At 42.2% G+C, this 16,680-nt stretch overlaps 1 protein-coding gene across 3 annotated transcripts in view; it reads left to right on the top strand.

The window, feature by feature from the left end:
- Window positions 1–16,680, top strand: part of DNAJC13 (DnaJ heat shock protein family (Hsp40) member C13) — a 62,114-nt gene that overhangs the window by 8,427 nt on the left and 37,007 nt on the right. For all 3 annotated transcript variants that reach the window (XR_014540089.1, XM_083577541.1, XM_083577540.1), the window contains exons 4-18: window positions 1,131–1,280; window positions 2,242–2,283; window positions 5,326–5,526; window positions 6,173–6,379; window positions 8,526–8,621; window positions 8,878–8,969; window positions 9,871–10,037; window positions 10,167–10,246; window positions 10,327–10,496; window positions 12,255–12,354; window positions 13,347–13,454; window positions 13,787–13,942; window positions 14,477–14,533; window positions 15,701–15,822; window positions 16,291–16,366. Coding sequence is in view for 2 of the 3 variants with exons in the window: in XM_083577541.1 (XP_083433667.1) it covers window positions 1,131–1,280; window positions 2,242–2,283; window positions 5,326–5,526; window positions 6,173–6,379; window positions 8,526–8,621; window positions 8,878–8,969; window positions 9,871–10,037; window positions 10,167–10,246; window positions 10,327–10,496; window positions 12,255–12,354; window positions 13,347–13,454; window positions 13,787–13,942; window positions 14,477–14,533; window positions 15,701–15,822; window positions 16,291–16,366 (1,824 nt within the window). In the remaining variant the exon portion in view is untranslated. The remainder of the gene's footprint in view (window positions 1–1,130; window positions 1,281–2,241; window positions 2,284–5,325; window positions 5,527–6,172; window positions 6,380–8,525; window positions 8,622–8,877; window positions 8,970–9,870; window positions 10,038–10,166; window positions 10,247–10,326; window positions 10,497–12,254; window positions 12,355–13,346; window positions 13,455–13,786; window positions 13,943–14,476; window positions 14,534–15,700; window positions 15,823–16,290; window positions 16,367–16,680) is intronic.

Here is a 16,680-nt window from a genome sequence, read left to right as displayed (position 1 = left end):
AGATATTTGATATGAGGGAGTAATAGAATTTTAAAATTACCAAGCGTAATTCTTTCGTTTTCTCGTCTTATATCAGATTGCTTGATATCCCTGCTTGGCAATGATTGTTGTTGAGAAGACAGAAACCTGAAGGACTATAGTCTTAATCAAAATGTGAAATGTGTGTCATTTCACCTGGATCTTTTAATGCCTTCTCATTATGGATTTTTTTTTCCCCTTGGTACCACGACTGAGTACAGAAATGCTGAATATGCAATACCTAGGACTGTTGGTATCAAAAAGTTTTAATATGAATAAAAGCGAAAATAGAATACATTTTAAATTTAGAGTTGGCAGTCTGCCTTGGGTAGCCTGGGGCTGAACTATCACATTCTCATTAAACATGCAGATTGTTGTGATTTCTGACGCTAGGGGACACACTGGAGATGTCAGTTTTTTTATCTTTGTGCATCTTGCAATTGTAGAGTTGGCTAATTAAAGGCGATGAACTTTAGAATAGGTTTCTGTGCCTGATCCTAGGAGTATGGGACAGTGGTAGTTCTTTATCACAGTGCCACTGACTAATGGTCTCCCTACCTGGGCTGTTGGATGTTCTGCGCTTGAAGTTCTGCTACTGGTGTTTTCAGAGGCATAAATGATCTCCTGTTTTCACTCTTCCAGTATAAGAACTTCTAAACTTGGAGCACCTTAACATCTCTTGGGGGTCACTTGTAGGTTAATAGGATGGGATTCAAGCTATGGTTTATGGGTAACCAAACAATTAATGTACCTAGTGGCTAAGAGCCTTATAGTTCCTAAGGTTGGAAGACAAACAGCTCTCACCCAGTGGTTCAAAAATCTCACTTCCCTTTCTGCATTTGAATGCATTAAATGTTGTATGGATACCTAAATATGACTCCCTATACTAATTTAAATCAGGAAGGATGGAATACTTCCTGTTTGAAGTCAGTTGGCAATGGTTTTTTTGTTTTGTTTCTAAATATTATTATTACTTGTTTTTCTCTTTTTATTTTCAATGTACCATGTGACAAAAATCTCTGTATACGTTTGAGTCATTTATGTTGATATATGAATTTATGATACTATGGTGATAAAATAGAGCATTCTCCAACTCTGATCTTTTGGTTTAGTGGCCTTATGGAGATATCTGTAGCATCAGCCCTGTTGGCAAAGGACAAGGAACAGAATTCAGCCTCACATTTCGTAAGGGAAGTGGAAAAAAGTCTGAAACACTTAAGTTTTCTACAGAACACAGAACAGAACTCCTCACAGAAGCCCTGGTAGGAAGCTTCTAGTTCTAAAAATCTGAATTCCTGGCTACCTTTCACTCTTTATTGCTAACTGTAACGTAATGAGGAACATTCAGTTTCTGCTGGATGCATGATTTTAGTGCAATATGCAACACATGCTTGCCATTTTTTAATTACTGATAACTCTCAGGACAGCAATTACACCTCCACCAGCTATACTTTGAAGCCAAGCTACAGGGTTGGGCTAAAACAACAGTGATCAAAAGGAAAATAGCCACCTAGTGCTCTTACAAGTTTGCAATGCTATGTAATAGATGGGCTGAATAACAGTATTTATGCTTCTGCTTCTGCAAGTTCTTTCACATACAAAACATTTGGTTGCATCCAATGAAACCCTGCCATTTGTGCAGTGGAACATCTCTTCACGCCAGGGGTCAGCAAGCTTACCGAATGATGGGCCAGTCCACGCTCCATGTGTTGGAGGATGGGCCGGAGCGTGTGCGCACGTGCTCTCTTCCAGGCCGGAGGAGTGCACAGGCGCCATCAACCCGTAAGTCTGTCCCCATGCCACGCCGCACTATACCGCACTGGTAAGAGTTGGGGGCGGCAGGGGTTGCCATGGGCTGGATAGATGAACCCCGTGAACCGCTACCGGCCCATGGGCCTTAGGTTGCCAACCTCTGCTTCATGCCATGACCCCCAATCTGTTATGGAGTGTATGGGGAATCCCCAGAGAGGATTTGGGGGCACACAGGGAAGAAGAGGGATAGGAACCTCTGGTGTAAAGGCAGAATTTCTTGCACAAACCAGATGAATTCATTGGATAAAACCCATTATCTAGTATGAAGTATGAAATAGCCCTTCTGTGAGCTGAGGGGTCCAGTTTGATGTGCTTGAACTTGAATTATCTGCAAAATAGTTTACGGAAACTTGTTTGGTGTGCTTACCACTCATTCTATTTTTTTTCTCCCCTCCCTCTTTTCTGCCCCAGAGATTTAGAACTGATTTTGCTGAAGGAAAAATCACAGGAAGGGCAAGTATCTTTTGTCACATTTTTTGGTTAAAAACAAACAAACCTTGTTTTTATTAAAATTTTGCTTCCCTTGAAGGCTGAGGCATTTACAGGTCTTTTAAGTGGAGTGAGGAAATACTTTCCCCCCATTTCCAAATTGGCTAGTAAATGTGCTTTGTGTGTGTTTCTATACACTGCGCGTAACTTGGTGCCCTGGGACTGTGGAAGGGAGGGTGATGCGACTTTGGCCTTTGCTGCCAGCCAGAAAAACAGGCGCCATTTGGATGTTCAAGGGCCAGGAAGTGCATCATGGTAAGGCGGAGACTAGACTGGCTCCAGCCTTTGGCGAAGGAAGGAGCAATTGCAGGCCTGCCTGCCTGTCTGCTAGAAATAACTCTTCTCTCAACTTCCAGCTGATTTGGGATTGCCGTAGTGAGGGGGAAAGTACCGTATTTTTCCGTCTATAAGACGCCCCCATGTATAAGACTCCCCCTATTTTTGGGGACTCAGAATTATGAAAATGGGAGCGATTGCCCCTGTGTATAAGACTACACCCCCTTTTTTAACATTATTTTTCAGTAAAAAAAACTAGTCTTATCCACGGGAAAGTATGGTAATTTTGTCCATTGCCACCCATTGGAAGACTTGAGGGAACTGGGTAACTTTTAAATTGCGTTAAAGGCATTCAGGATCATATGATCAGAAGTTGGAATAGAAATATTAAAATGACTTTTAAAATGACTCTTTACCTTTATGGGCATTGTGTCTTCTTTTCATGATCTACTCATTTCTTGAATTAATTGTAATAGGAATAATCTGCTAGAAATGTTTTGAGTTAGAGTCGTTCAAGTTTCAACATATGAAATTACCTCAGACTGACATCCTTCCTGCCTTGTGACTTGACAGATTTTGGTACTCTTGTCAAATCTATGCACTGAATGAAATTTTAAATAAAAATGACCACCTGTAGATTTGTGAACATTAGTAGCCTTCTTAAAGTGCATGCTTGAATAGTGTGTGGTTTTCACAGTGTTGCCTTGGTAAGTGTAGCATAAGGCTGAAGTCAGAAATATCTGACTTTCTTTGTAACTATTTTCTACAGATGTCAATTGATTTTACAGTTGCGTACACCATGTGTTTCTTTCAAAATTATGAACAGCATAAGAGTTTCTTTTACTTCCTGCCATTTTTACTTAGTTTATGTGTGAGAAAAGGAACTTTCTATTTTTCTGTTTAATTTTATGAAGCAATTTAAGATTGCATTTCCTTCATGGTCAATGCAACTCATTGTCATGTTTCACAGTATTGAAATAAGCCTTAAATTGCTCATCTTTCTTGGAATAGAACATCATTAATTCATGTTAGTAAGAGCAGTCTTTCATATGTTAATTTTTCCTTGGTCACAAAACATTTTAAAAGTAAGTTAGGTGTGTTGGCCCATGGGGGTGGTGGAGGGGGCAATCCAAAATGTATATTTAGGCAATACCTTTACAGTGGTGCCCCGCAAGACGAACGCCTCGCAAGGCGAAAAACCCACTAGACCAAAGGGTTTTCCGTTTTGGAGGCGCTTCGCAAAACGAATTTCCCTATGGGCTTCCTTCGCAAGATGAAAGCCCATAGGGAAATCTCCAGGACAGCAGGGAAGCGCAGCGCGTCTTCTCCACTGTCCTCGGACCTCCTCCGAAGGCTGGCGGTGGGGCGGAGAGACCTCCTCCCGCCGCCAGCCTTCGGAAGGCTGCTCCGAAGGCTGGCGGTGGGGCGGAGAGACCTCCTCCCGCCGCCAGCCTTCGGAAGGCTCCTCCGAAGGCTGGCGGTGGGGCGGAGAGACCTTCTCCCTGCGCCAGCCTTCGGATGGCTGTCCTGAAGACTTGCGGTGGGAGGAGGGTTTTCCTTCCCACCGCCAACATTCAGAATGCTGTTCTGAATGTTGGCGGTGGGGAGGAAAAACCCTCCTCCCACCGCAAGCCCCGGGAACAGAGGAGAAGCGCTGCGCGCCTTCCCCTCTGTTCCCGTACCTGTCCTGAAGGCTTGCGGTGGGGAGAAAAGCCCTTCTCTGCACCGCCAGCCTGGCAAGCGGTCTCCATAGGAACGCATTAATTGATTTTCAATGCATTCCTATGGGAAACCGTGCTTCGCAAGACGAAAAACTCGCAAGAAGAAAAAACTTGCGGAATGAATTAATTTCGTCTTGCGAGGCACCACTGTATATGGCCAACTAAAACATAACAAAACAAAAAAAAAAAGCATTTGTGTGGGAAATGGGAAATTTTCATGTAGCTTGTTGTATGTGACAATGTCGTGCATTAATAGTATTTCACAGCTTGTGCATGTTCACGGGACGCGGGTGGCGCTGTGGTCTAAACCACAGAGCCTAGGGCTTGCCGATCAGAAGGTTGGCGGTTCGAATCCCCGCAACAGGGTGAGCTCCAGTTGCTCCGTCCCTGCTCCTGCCAACCTAGCAGTTTGAAAGCACGTAAAGTGCAAGTAGATAAATAGGTACCACTCCGGCGGGAAGGTAAACGGCGTTTCCGTGTGCTTCTCTGGTTCGCCAGAAGCGGCTTAGTCATGCTGGCCACATGACCCGGAAGCTGTACGCCGGCTCCCTTGGCCAGTAAAGCGAGATGAGCACCGCAACCCCAGAGTCGTCTGCGACTGGACCTAACGGTCAGGGGTCCCTTTACCTTTACCTTTACATGTTCACAGAAACCACTGTTAATGCCAGTTTTTCGATATATTATGCATATTGCATATACGTAGAATCAAATGATGAGCCGTGTGGCTCCATCATGCAGCAATCTATATATGTATTGAATGTTGCTTCTTACACACCTGTAATGTTTGTGGCAGGAATGCAGTATATGAAGAGAGTCTGATGGGCTTGTTGGATTTGCAGCACTGAAAATATAGTTAACCGTATGGCTAGCTGTGCTCAGAAAATATTTTTAGACTTCTGTTCTTCTGCTTTCATATTAAGCAACTGCTCCCCTAAGTTGTGATACTGTATTTGTGTGTGTGTGTGTGTCTATCCCTTCCGTGTCCTTACCTACCACTTCCTTTTCACAGAGATACAACTGTTATAAGCATCACTGGAGTGACACAAGAAAACCTGTAATTCTAGAAGTCACTCCTGGAGGCATTGACCAGATTGATCCTGCAACAAACAAAGTCCTATGTTCTTATGACTACAGAAATATTGAAGGATTTGTTGATCTGTCTGATTATGCTGGAGGCTTTTGTATACTTTATGGTGGATTTAGTAGACTAGTAAGTATCCTAACATTACAACTTCACCTATACCTAAATCAAGACACCAATAACCTTGAATTCCGTAGATTTGGTTCATTTGACAAGGCCAGAAATTGTAACTGTGGGCTGTGCAGAGAATCACCTCCATTTTCCTATCCTGTATCTTTCAACATTCAGCTTTATTGAATGGCCCTGTGTCCTGGTATCTTGATAAAGAAAAACCTCTTCTCCACCCTGTGAATAATCGTATGCACCTCCTTCATGTCCTTCCTTATTCACATTTTTTTCTAAACTAAAAAGCCCCAAATTTTGTAGCCTTTTCTCATAAGAGAGTTGTCACATCCTCTCAGTCATTTTGGTTGCTCTTTTCTGCATGTTTTCCAGCTGTAGAGGTGTTTTTGAGGTGTATTCTAAGTGTGGTTGCATTGTGCATAATTGCCCAGGTGTTTGAGCTAGAAAATACAACTGATCCTTAGCAAAACACAGTTATGCACTGATGGCTCTTGGATATTTTGATTCTTTTGTTCAGCTGGTGACCGGACAGTTGAGAGAAGCTGTGAATTATTTCATACTAATCGCTATTCACTGTGTTCAGTTCTACAAATTCTGTTGTATTCACTTTTGTAGCTCTTAGGAACTTACTGAAGTCTCTTGAATTTTTCAGCATTTGTTTGCTTCTGAGCAAAGGGAAGAAATTATTAAAAGTGCAATAGAACATGCTGGCAACTATGTTGGCATTTCCTTGAGGATAAGGAAGGAACCTTTGGAATTTGAGCAGTATTTGACGCTTCGCTTTGGAAAATACAGCAATGATGAATCTATTACTTCTTTAGCCGAGTTTGTGGTCCAAAAGATATCTCCTAGGCATTCGGTAAGGCTTAAAAATGTGAATACGTTATTTGAGTCCTGAACTTGGGGGGTGGGGGGAATCCCTTCTGGAACTTGAATTGTGTGTTTCTTTGTGTGAATATGTATGACTTCTATAAAGCACAACTATTAGTATGCAACCTTGTGTTACCCTTAAAATTATTATTTTTTTAAAATAAAGTTTTGACACAACAAATGGCTAGGATACGAAGAAGAGAAAACTAGTTAAGTAAGTCCATGGGGCTTTACGTGCTCTTTTGTGGATGGCAGCCATCCATCCATGTCCCACTACATTTGAGAATTGTTTCCACAGAAGATGGTGGTGTGCCGTGGTATTTCAAGTTTCAAGGGGAAAAGTGAAAGTTGCATTAGGTTAGGCCATGCCCCTTGCATTAACTAAGGAGCTGTTGCTTTTTAACATCAAATAGTAAAATATGGGGGCAGCAGACATAGTACGATGATGCAGTTGTTCTATGCATTGCCTGTAACTATTGCTTATCATGCATCTACTTAGATTTAATATTATTGGTTCAGTTTGTTTTTGTTCTTAGCTTGTATTTTTATGCTGTGAGCCACCCAGAGATCTACGGATGAAGGGCAGTATACAAATTAAATGAACGACTGAACAAAAATTTAGAAATTCTATCAAAATTGTTAATTAAAAGATCAGTTACACTTAGACTTTGATTATGTGTTTTTTTCCCAAATGGAAGAGCTTCCTTCTTTTTTATATATTTTAAGGTAGATTGGCAATTGCCATTCATTCTAGGATATATTTTTTTCTGAGTCACATAATGAACGTTGGTGGTACTGTCGAGATTAAAATATTACCCTTTCTGGGGATTTGTACCCACTTTTTAAAATTACATAATTAATTTGTATACTACCCTTTATCCGGAGGGCAGTTCACAGCGTAAAAATGCAAAACGAAAGCACAAAATGCATATTAAGAACAAGAACCAAACAGACCAATAACCCCCGCCCTCCCACAAACACATTTATGAAAGGGGCATAGAATGTTAATCAGCCAAAAGGCCTGGTTGAAGAGGAACTTTTTCGCCTGGCACCTAAAGATGTATAATGAAGGTGTGAGGCAAGCGTCCCTGGAGAAAGCATTCCACAAATGGGAATCCACTATAGAAAAGTCCCATGCGCATGTTGCCACCCTCTGGACCTCTCCCATGGAGGAGATGTAAGAACAGGGCCTCAGAAGATGATCTCAGGGTCTGGGTACGTTCATATGGGGAGAGGGGGTAAGCAATAGGATCATGGCCATTGGGTTGAATCAAGGCTTGGTCATACTTAGAACAAACCCATAGAAACTAACAGGCTTTCTCCATCCTGATGCCCTGTAGATATATTGGATTACAATGCTCATCAGCTGTGTTGGCCAGGACTAATGGGATTGATAGTCCAAAACACTTGAAAGCCTGCAGTTAGTTATGGCCGAGTCTGGATCCAAATCATAGCAATCGACATTACTTGCTACCAGAAGAAAATTGCCCCCAAATGTGAAATCTCTTACTTTAGCGTTGCCATACATCCGGTTTTTCCCAGACATATCTGGGATTCGGCGGGTGGCAGTAACTTCCGGGCAGAATTTCCACAAATCAGTCAAATGTCTGGGAAAAACCAGACATAAGGCAACCCCAGCTGGTGACTCACCAGGTGGCCCTTGGCGGCTCCTCCAGCGAGGCGCTGTGGCTGCTTCATCTCAGCTCGCGCTGGCTTCCGAGCAGACTAGGGATGTGCGAGAAGAAGCAGGCCCAGTGCTCGCAACAGATCGCGGAGGGCCTCTGCGATCTGGTTCAGGCAGTGGACTCGCCAGGCGGCCTTTGGTGGCAGTGGCATCTCCAGTGAGGCATTGGGCATGCTTCTTCGGACTAGGGACAAGCAGAGACTAGGGACAAGCCCAGCGCCCTCACACCTTGCATTGTTTGTGAGCAGGAAGCCAAAGATAGCAAAAGTAAGGCGGGCGACAGAGATGTGGGATGGTGTTTGTGTGTGTGTGTCCCAAATGTGTGTGATGGGGGCGGGTTTGTCTGGGATTTTGAACTTTGGAACATGGTGACCCAATCTTATTTGGTGTCTGTGACTATAGCAATTTGAATTTAAGCCTCTTCCCTTTATTTTTGTTTTTTGTTTAAAAGGAACCAGTGAAAAGGATATTGGCTCTTACAGAAACATGCTTAGTGGAACGGGACCCAGCAACCTACAATATTGCAACACTGAAACCCTTAGGAGAGGTAGGGCGGAAACTTGTTTAGAGCTTTGGATGGGGTGGGAGGGAATAGTAACCTTTAAGCTATCTAAATCTACTGTTGTACGTATATTAAAATCTGAAGTTTACACAACAAGATTTGTAACCAGCTCAAATGCAACCATAGTGGGATGTAGAAAAAACAAAGAGTATGTCGTTTACAATACTGAAACTTTGAGTGTGTCATTTAAATACAGTGTGCAGAATAATGACAACCTGTTTGATACACTCTTTCTTTAAAGGTATTTGCGCTTGTGTGCGATTCTGAAAATCCACAGCTTTTTACCATAGAGTTTATCAAGGGACAAATCCGAAAATATTCTTCAACAGAGAGGTATTTTTAAACAGTTCTTGAACGGTTGTTCTTTACTGGCATGTCTTGGGTAAACCACGCAGTGCTTACATAGTTAATTTCACTCCTACAACCAGGTCGCAATGCTGCATTTACATTTGATTCATTCTAAGCTTATGCCACCTCTGGGAGGGAATACAGTAGCTTCTTGACATCAAGCCTTGCAAAAACTACAGAGGATTCAAATAGGATTCTGAAATAAGTTTCCCAACAGATAGGTATAGGTAGGTAGGAATAGCCATTAGGGTTTGTTTGTATTTTTAAAGAATCCAGTTCTATCCCAGAAGGAAAAATAGAAAAATCAGATACACAAAGCAATGAATGGCAGGGGTGAATTACCAGTAAAAATGTGATATGCAGGTAGGCTTTTGTCCTTTCTGAGTTTTAAAAATACTTAAAGGACTCACTGGAAAATGTCTCACCTAAACCTATCAGTTTTATTCCCCATCTCTGCAGATGAGTGCAGATGATGATGATATGGGAAATGTATTGTTGTCTCTCCTATTACCTTGCAGAAAGCTATTCATTAAACCACAGTTTCCCTCTCACTTAATCACAAGCTGGTTATCAGGTCTCCATATGTCAACATGTTGCCTTAGTCACTTTCCTTTCCCTCAAGTCACCCCCTGCAGGGCCATGATACAGGTTAGGGTGTATTGAAAAGACTATCCAGTTAAAACTTCCTATTACGAGGCATTCTTACCTTGTGAACTGCCGTGTGATCTTTGGATGAAGGGCAGTCAACAAATTAAAGTAAATTCTGTGTTTGCAGCACTTGCTCTGTATAATTTTTAGCAGAATGAAATGTGTGTGTTCTTGTATTCTTATAAGCATGCTTAGCATCGTTGTCTGGAAAAGCTAATTGTTGGGACAATTTTCCTAGGGACTCATTGCTAGCCAGTTTGCTGGATGGAGTAAGAGCCTCTGGAAATAGGGATGTCTGTGTGAAAATGACACCAACGGACAAGGGGCAGCGGTGGGGCTTGTTGAGTATGCCTGTGGAAGAGGAAGTTGAAAGCCTTCATCTCAGGTTCTTGGCAGCACCTCCAAGTAAGTCTTCTGCTTTCGGTTTCTAATATTTGAAATGAGTGCATTGCAAGCTTTTTGCAAAGCAAGCTGTGCCGACACGCTGCAATATCAGTCTGCCTGACACTTATATCCATGCCTGTCCTGTTGCAGATGGCAACTTTGCAGATGCTGTTTTTAGGTTCAACTCCAACATTTCCTATAGCGGAGTTCTGCATGCAGTGACGCAAGATGTAAGTTAAAAAGTCATTCTTCTATACATTTTCTCTTCTGCTCCTGTCCAAAGGGTTAACACCTTTCCGCCTTCCTTCAGGGCTTATTTTCAGAAAACAAAGAGAAGCTAATCAACAATGCCATAACAGCGTTGCTCTCGCAAGAGGGTGACATGACAGCATCAACTGCAGAGCTTGAAAGCCAATTCCAAGCTGTTAGAAGATTAGTTGCATCCAAAGCTGGATTCCTTGCTTTCACTCAACTTCCAAGGTAGGTACTTAGCTTTCAGCAGCAATCCTGGAATAGTCTGTGAGTTATTTATGTTCTGAGCCCAATTCTGAAGTTTGAGTCTTCCACAATGGTTTCTGCAAAGCAACATCAATACTGCTGTAACTGTCCATCTCCCTTGCTTTGCTCTTCACTATTGTTAGCTGATCTCAGTGGTACGTATTATCAGTGATGTATGTATAGACAGTTTTGCCCAAGCCTGCAGAGAGCTCAGCCTTACCATCAACATCCTGTGTCAGGACATCACCAGCACCCCATGCATCAGCATTGGTGATCACACTCTTGAGGGGATAGGCAGTTTTGTCTACCTGGTTTCCACCATAACCGGCAAGATCTCCATCAACACTGAGCTGGACAGGTGTACTGGCAAGGCAGCTATGACAATCGCTCACCTCTCCAAAGCGGTCTGGGAGAACGTGATCCTAATGACCAGTACTAAGATGAAGATTGCATGTTGAGCACGCTGCTTTATGGAAGCGAATTGTGGACAACTAAACAACCACACAGAGCGACATCTCAATGCCTTCCACATGCACTGTGTCGGAGATTTGGGGCATCACGTGGCAGGAGTCTCAAACAGATGCACTCTCCCAAGCCCACATTCCCAGTATTTTCAAACTCTTGTCTCAGCGACATCTATGCTGGCTTGGTTATGTCCACGGAATGAAAGCAGCACAACCAAATGCCTTTATCTGCCCCAGTTGCAACAAAACATGTCTCTCCCATATCAGTCTCTACAGCCCCAGCAGGCACTGTTACTTGCCAACGATTTGATTTCATTCCCAACGACGCACTCCTCCATTGTCTCCCAAGACTGGCGGATGCCAACAATGTATGGACAGTGCTGGGTTATTTAAAGGAGGATTGTGTCTTGGAAATAGCCCTCACGTTTTTCACTCATTTTAAACTACAAGTTTGATTATAGCTCTGTACAGCAGTAATTACAAAGATCTTAAGAGTGAAGTTTATGTACCTAGTGCTGCAAGCATGCACACAGTTATGTGTATCTATTAAAAGGTGCAGAAGCAGGTGGAAGAACTGTTACCCTTTCTAATAATCACTGGATCAAATCTATAAATGTATTGGAGGTTTAGTGCTGGAAATGATTTTTTTTTCCTTTTGGCTTCTGCACATCTATTTACTTTTATTGTGCTTGGGGGTTTTGGGACACCTGATGACTTTAGTTCTGTTAGTTAAATAAAAAGTACCACCCGATCTTTTATGGGCCTCTCAGTGGCCTCCCATCCAGATTGCTGACCAAATGCATTAGGCTCAGTAATGCTACAGCTTTTGTGTTCCCAGGTTCCAGCCATTGATCCCCAGCTTTTACTGTTCTTAAACTTTGCTCTTCAAACACAGTTTGGCAGCTCAGTTGCACTTAGCCATGTAATTCATTTCCCGTGACAGACAAGGTCTCGATGCGCTTGTTTTTCCCCTGCTATTCTTGGCAGCAATTATTTAGCTGTAGCTTATTAGAAGCTTTTCTTTTTACTGGCAGTTATACTGTCCACAACTGCTAGGCCATACCATTGAGCTTACATGAATAATTTTGAAAAATCTAAAAAGAAAAGTAATTGACTGAACTTTTAGTAAAGTTCAAGTTTACTGTTCCCCAAATATCCTGCTGTCGGTTATGCTTGAGTGCTTATTTACACACATTTTAAGTTAGGGCTTTTGATATTTGTCAAAATAATGCTACTATTTCAGTATTCAGTCTGATGCTTTGCTATGTTTTGAAAGGTTTCGAGAGCGCCTGGGAGTGAAGGTCGTGAAAGCTCTTAAAAGGAACAATGATGGAGTAACTCACGCTTCCATTGATATGCTATGTGCCCTCATGTGTGTGAGTACTCTTAATACGAGTAAGCTAAAATAGGATATTTATTTTCTTGGTTTGATGGGTTATAATTCCTACAATTTCATAGCCTCCATAGGAAGAAGCAGCACTATGTGGAGTTGTATAGCTTTATCTGAACCCCATCAGTACAGGTTTTGAGTGATAAACAGGTAACTGCCTATTCAGCTCTGCCCAAGGCTAAATACTATATACCTAATCAATCAATGATGGGGACAATGTTAGAGGAGCAAGAAGCTTTCTCTCTCTTCCTTTACGGGTGTGGGGATTATGTGATCCTTGATGGTGGAGCAGGGGAGGAGTAAAGGGCGGAGAGCCTTAGTTACACAAGGAAGCTTGAGCGACTTGTTTTAGCTTATGTAGATTTTCTGACATTATAAGAACCATCGTTTTAGCAAGAAGGATATTGCAATGTATCTCGTTTAAAGAATGGATGTTGTCTTGATATATGACCTCCCACGTGCACAGCATATCTATGGTAAAGGTAAAGGGACCCCTGACCATTAGGTCCAGTCGTGACCGACTCTGGGGTTGCGGCGCTCATCTCGCTTTATTGGCCGAGGGAGCCGGTGTACAGCTTCCGGGTCATGTGGCCAGCATGACTAAGCCGCTTCTGGCGAACCAGAGCAGCACACGGAAACACCATTTACCTTCCCGCTGGAGTGGTACCTATTTATCTACTTGCACTTTGACGTGCTTTTGAACTGCTAGGTTGGCAGGAGCAGGGACCGAGCAACGGGAGCTCACCCCGTCGCGGGGATTCAAACCGCCGACCTTCTGATCGGCAAGTCCTAGGCTCTGTGGTTTAACCCACAGCGCCACTCACATCCCCTATCTATGTTATTTTGGGACAAATAAGGCAAACTATGAACTCTTTAATTTTTATCATGCATTTCCTGCTAGCACGTGTTTCCATTTAGCTGGAGCCTTAAGAGTGTTTGAGACCTACATTCTGATGAAATGCTGTCTTTTATCCATAGCCTATGCATGATGATTATGACCTGAGGCAAGAACAACTAAATAAAGCATCTCTTCTTTCTTCAAAGAAGTTCTTGGAAAACTTGTTGGAGAAATTTAATTCCCATGTGGTAAATATTTCACATCAGTCATATAATAAAGGGTTCTATGTTTTGTGGGGGGTGGGGTGGATATGTGGGACAGAGGTCCTACAGTTTAGATAATTTAGAGATTTGTAAGAATGTTCAGTTTTGCGCCTTGGTTTTGGTCTGATCATGTCTCTCCGTTGAATACACAGTTGTATTTGAAAACTTAAGTGGAAGCAGTGAGACGTAGCAAGGGCGTGCCACTTTGTGGCTCATAAGCCAAAGACAATTTTAGCGAGAGTTTTTAAAAAAGCATATTCATCTATTTTTGCATGCTGCTTTATCTGACATATCTGATCTTCCTTTTTCGATTTCAGGAACATGGAACAGGTGCCCTGGTTATCAGTTCACTTTTGGACTTCCTTACTTTTGCCCTCTGTGCTCCGTATAGTGAGACGACGGAAGGGCAGCAGTTTGATATGTTACTAGAGATGGTTGCATCTAATGGGAGAACCCTCTTCAAGCTCTTTCAGGTGAGTTTAATGTTAAGAAAGGAGACCGTAAAGATTCCACCTTGTTTCTGCTGCTAGTTGAACTGAGCTATTACTCTTGAGGGAAATTAACACCATATGATGGTAATTTGCCATAACATATAATGCAAGCTGTCCCACGTTATTTTACTAACTCCCATTTTAGTAGGCTAAGAACTTTGTTGTATGGGAACAGGTCCAGCTTTGGAGCAGAGAGGCTTTTGATTGGAAAACCCATTAAAACCCTCAACAAGTAGCAAGAGCCAGAATGACAGCTGTGGTTCTAGATCTGTGTATTAAATCTGTCCCAGTACTGTAAATTCTTTATTGTAACAGGTCACTTAATGCTGTGGTGGGAAATAATAATGATAGATCATAGAGTTGGAAGGGACCCTGAGGATCATCTAGTCCAACCCCTCAGTGCAGGAAGATTCAGCTGTCCCTCATGGGAATCGAACCTGCAATCTTGGCATTATCAGCACCATGCTCTAACCAACTTTGCTATCCATACACTCCTTTTTATTACTTGTTTTGCAGCATCCTTCCATGGCCATTGTGAAAGGAGCTGGATTGGTTATGAAGGCAATAATAGAGGTAATGCATCTATGCAATCTTGTAATATTTTACTTCTTTATAAATAGGAATGAGAATGGCTTAGTTACTCAGACATGCATCCAAAGCCTTTTTTTTCTGTTACCACTTATTGCACAGTTGCATTCAGCTGCTTGGAAGGAGCAGTTGGCTCAGATCTTAAGGGTGTTTTCTCAGAGGTGTTGAGTGCACAACATGGTGGACGATGCTGCTCTCTTGTGGCTGCAGACAGGAATCGTAGACTGTTCTTTGTCCATTAGACACACACCCATCACTTCAATCTCTTGACTGACAAGCTACAGGAACAGGCAGGCTATATAACTCAGCTCAAATAAGGAAAATAGTACAGTGGTGCCTTGGTTTGCAACCATAATCCATTCTGGAGGTCCGTTTGTAAACCAAAACAGGTTGTAACCCAAGGCGCACTTTTGCTAATGGGGCCTCCAGAAAAACATTTGTTTGTAATCCAAAAATGTTTGCAAACCAGGACACACTTCCGGGTTTGATGTGTTTGTAATCCAAAACATTTGCAAACCAAGGTACCACTGTAATTGGAAAAACAGCAAGAACATCAGCCAAACTACTGAAACTTAGAGAAAGAGCACTGTACTAAACATTTAGAATGAAATACAATGAATTCAGTAAAATTCAATTTTGAATCCTAAACAACCCTAAATACCTAACATCCTTAGAAATGGCAACCACAGGCAAATCATTTAACTCCAAAAGGGAGATATTATCATAAAACTAAAACCTACCCAGCCACCAACAAATGCACATTAGTTTGTGCCGAAATAGCCTGGAAGAAAGGAGTAATAATAACAATAATTTATTATTTATACCCTGCCCATCTGGCTGGGTTTCCCCAGCCTCTCTGGGCAGCTCCCAACAGAATATTAAAACAGAATAAAAAATCATGGCCGCGTTCTCTATTTGAAAAATATGAAAGCCAACTACTCTTCAGTTCTCCCTGTAGCCAAGGGACGTAGCAGAGGTAAAAAAAAAAAGCACATAGTTTTATAAAGTACCTTCATTTTAAATACCGTCTACACTGTGAAAGCAGTATATTATCTCTGATTCCAAACACTCCGTTGTTTGGCATTGCAAGCTAAAGGCAGAACAACTTAACTAAGATTCTTTCATGGTTATCCTCTTGCTGTCTTTCCAAAGGAGGGAGACAAAGAAATAGCAACCAAAATGCAAGATCTTGCCCTCAGCGAAGGTGCCTTACCTCGTCATTTGCACACTGCTATGTTTACAATAAGCACAGATCAAAGGATGCTTACGAATAGGTAAGTCTATGTCGCTTGCTTGCTATCATTCCTCTTGTTTGTATAACCTGCCCCTTCCGAACTGATCACTGCACAGACAGTACCTGTCTCATTAACATTTTGTCCCATCCCACCCTACCACTGACTAGACCACCTGAATTGAAGGTAGCAGGTTAGAAATCAATAGGCAAAATTATTGGAGAGAACATGCTGAAAACCATTGTTCTGTGGTAATGGCAATTTGAAAAATAACCACAGATAACCAGTGCTTACAATTGGCATGAAGAAGTCTGCAATCTAAGTACAATTATTTGTAGTCTACCCTAAGACTTCAGGAAGTGTAGGCTGCATAGCAGAAATACAGTTAATTTGGGAGTTAGACTCCATATATTTAACAGCAGCTGCAAAACAATGAAACGTATTACATGGTCTGATGTTTAATCATTTTCTGGCAAATAAGTAGCACATTTCTCAATCTCTATTTCTCAGGCAGCTGAGCAGGCATCTAGTGGGCCTCTGGACAGCTGAAAATGCAACGGCGTTAAACTTGTTGAAGCGTATTTTGGTAAGAGTCTACATTAAAGGTCATTCTTAATTTTGCTTGTGCTGTTCTGTAGTTGACTCAGCTCTGTCTAATCAGCAAATGCTTTAAGTAGGCTGTATAGAAACCAGTGTTGAATAAATGTTATACTTGGATGTACACATATTGACGGAAGATTTCATGGTGGCGCTCCTTCAGGTATACCGGGCCAAGGCCGTTTAGGGCTTTAAAGGTCAGCACCAACACTTTGAATTGTGCTCGGAAACGTACTGGGAGCCAATGTCGGTCTTTCAAGACTGGTGTTATGTGGTCTCGGCGGCCGCTCCCAGTCACCAGTC

This window comes from Podarcis filfolensis (genome assembly GCF_964270895.1).
Source record: "Podarcis filfolensis genome assembly, chromosome: 12".
NCBI classification, from domain to species: domain Eukaryota; kingdom Metazoa; phylum Chordata; class Lepidosauria; order Squamata; family Lacertidae; genus Podarcis; species Podarcis filfolensis.
This window is presented reverse-complemented; position numbering and strand designations above follow the sequence as displayed.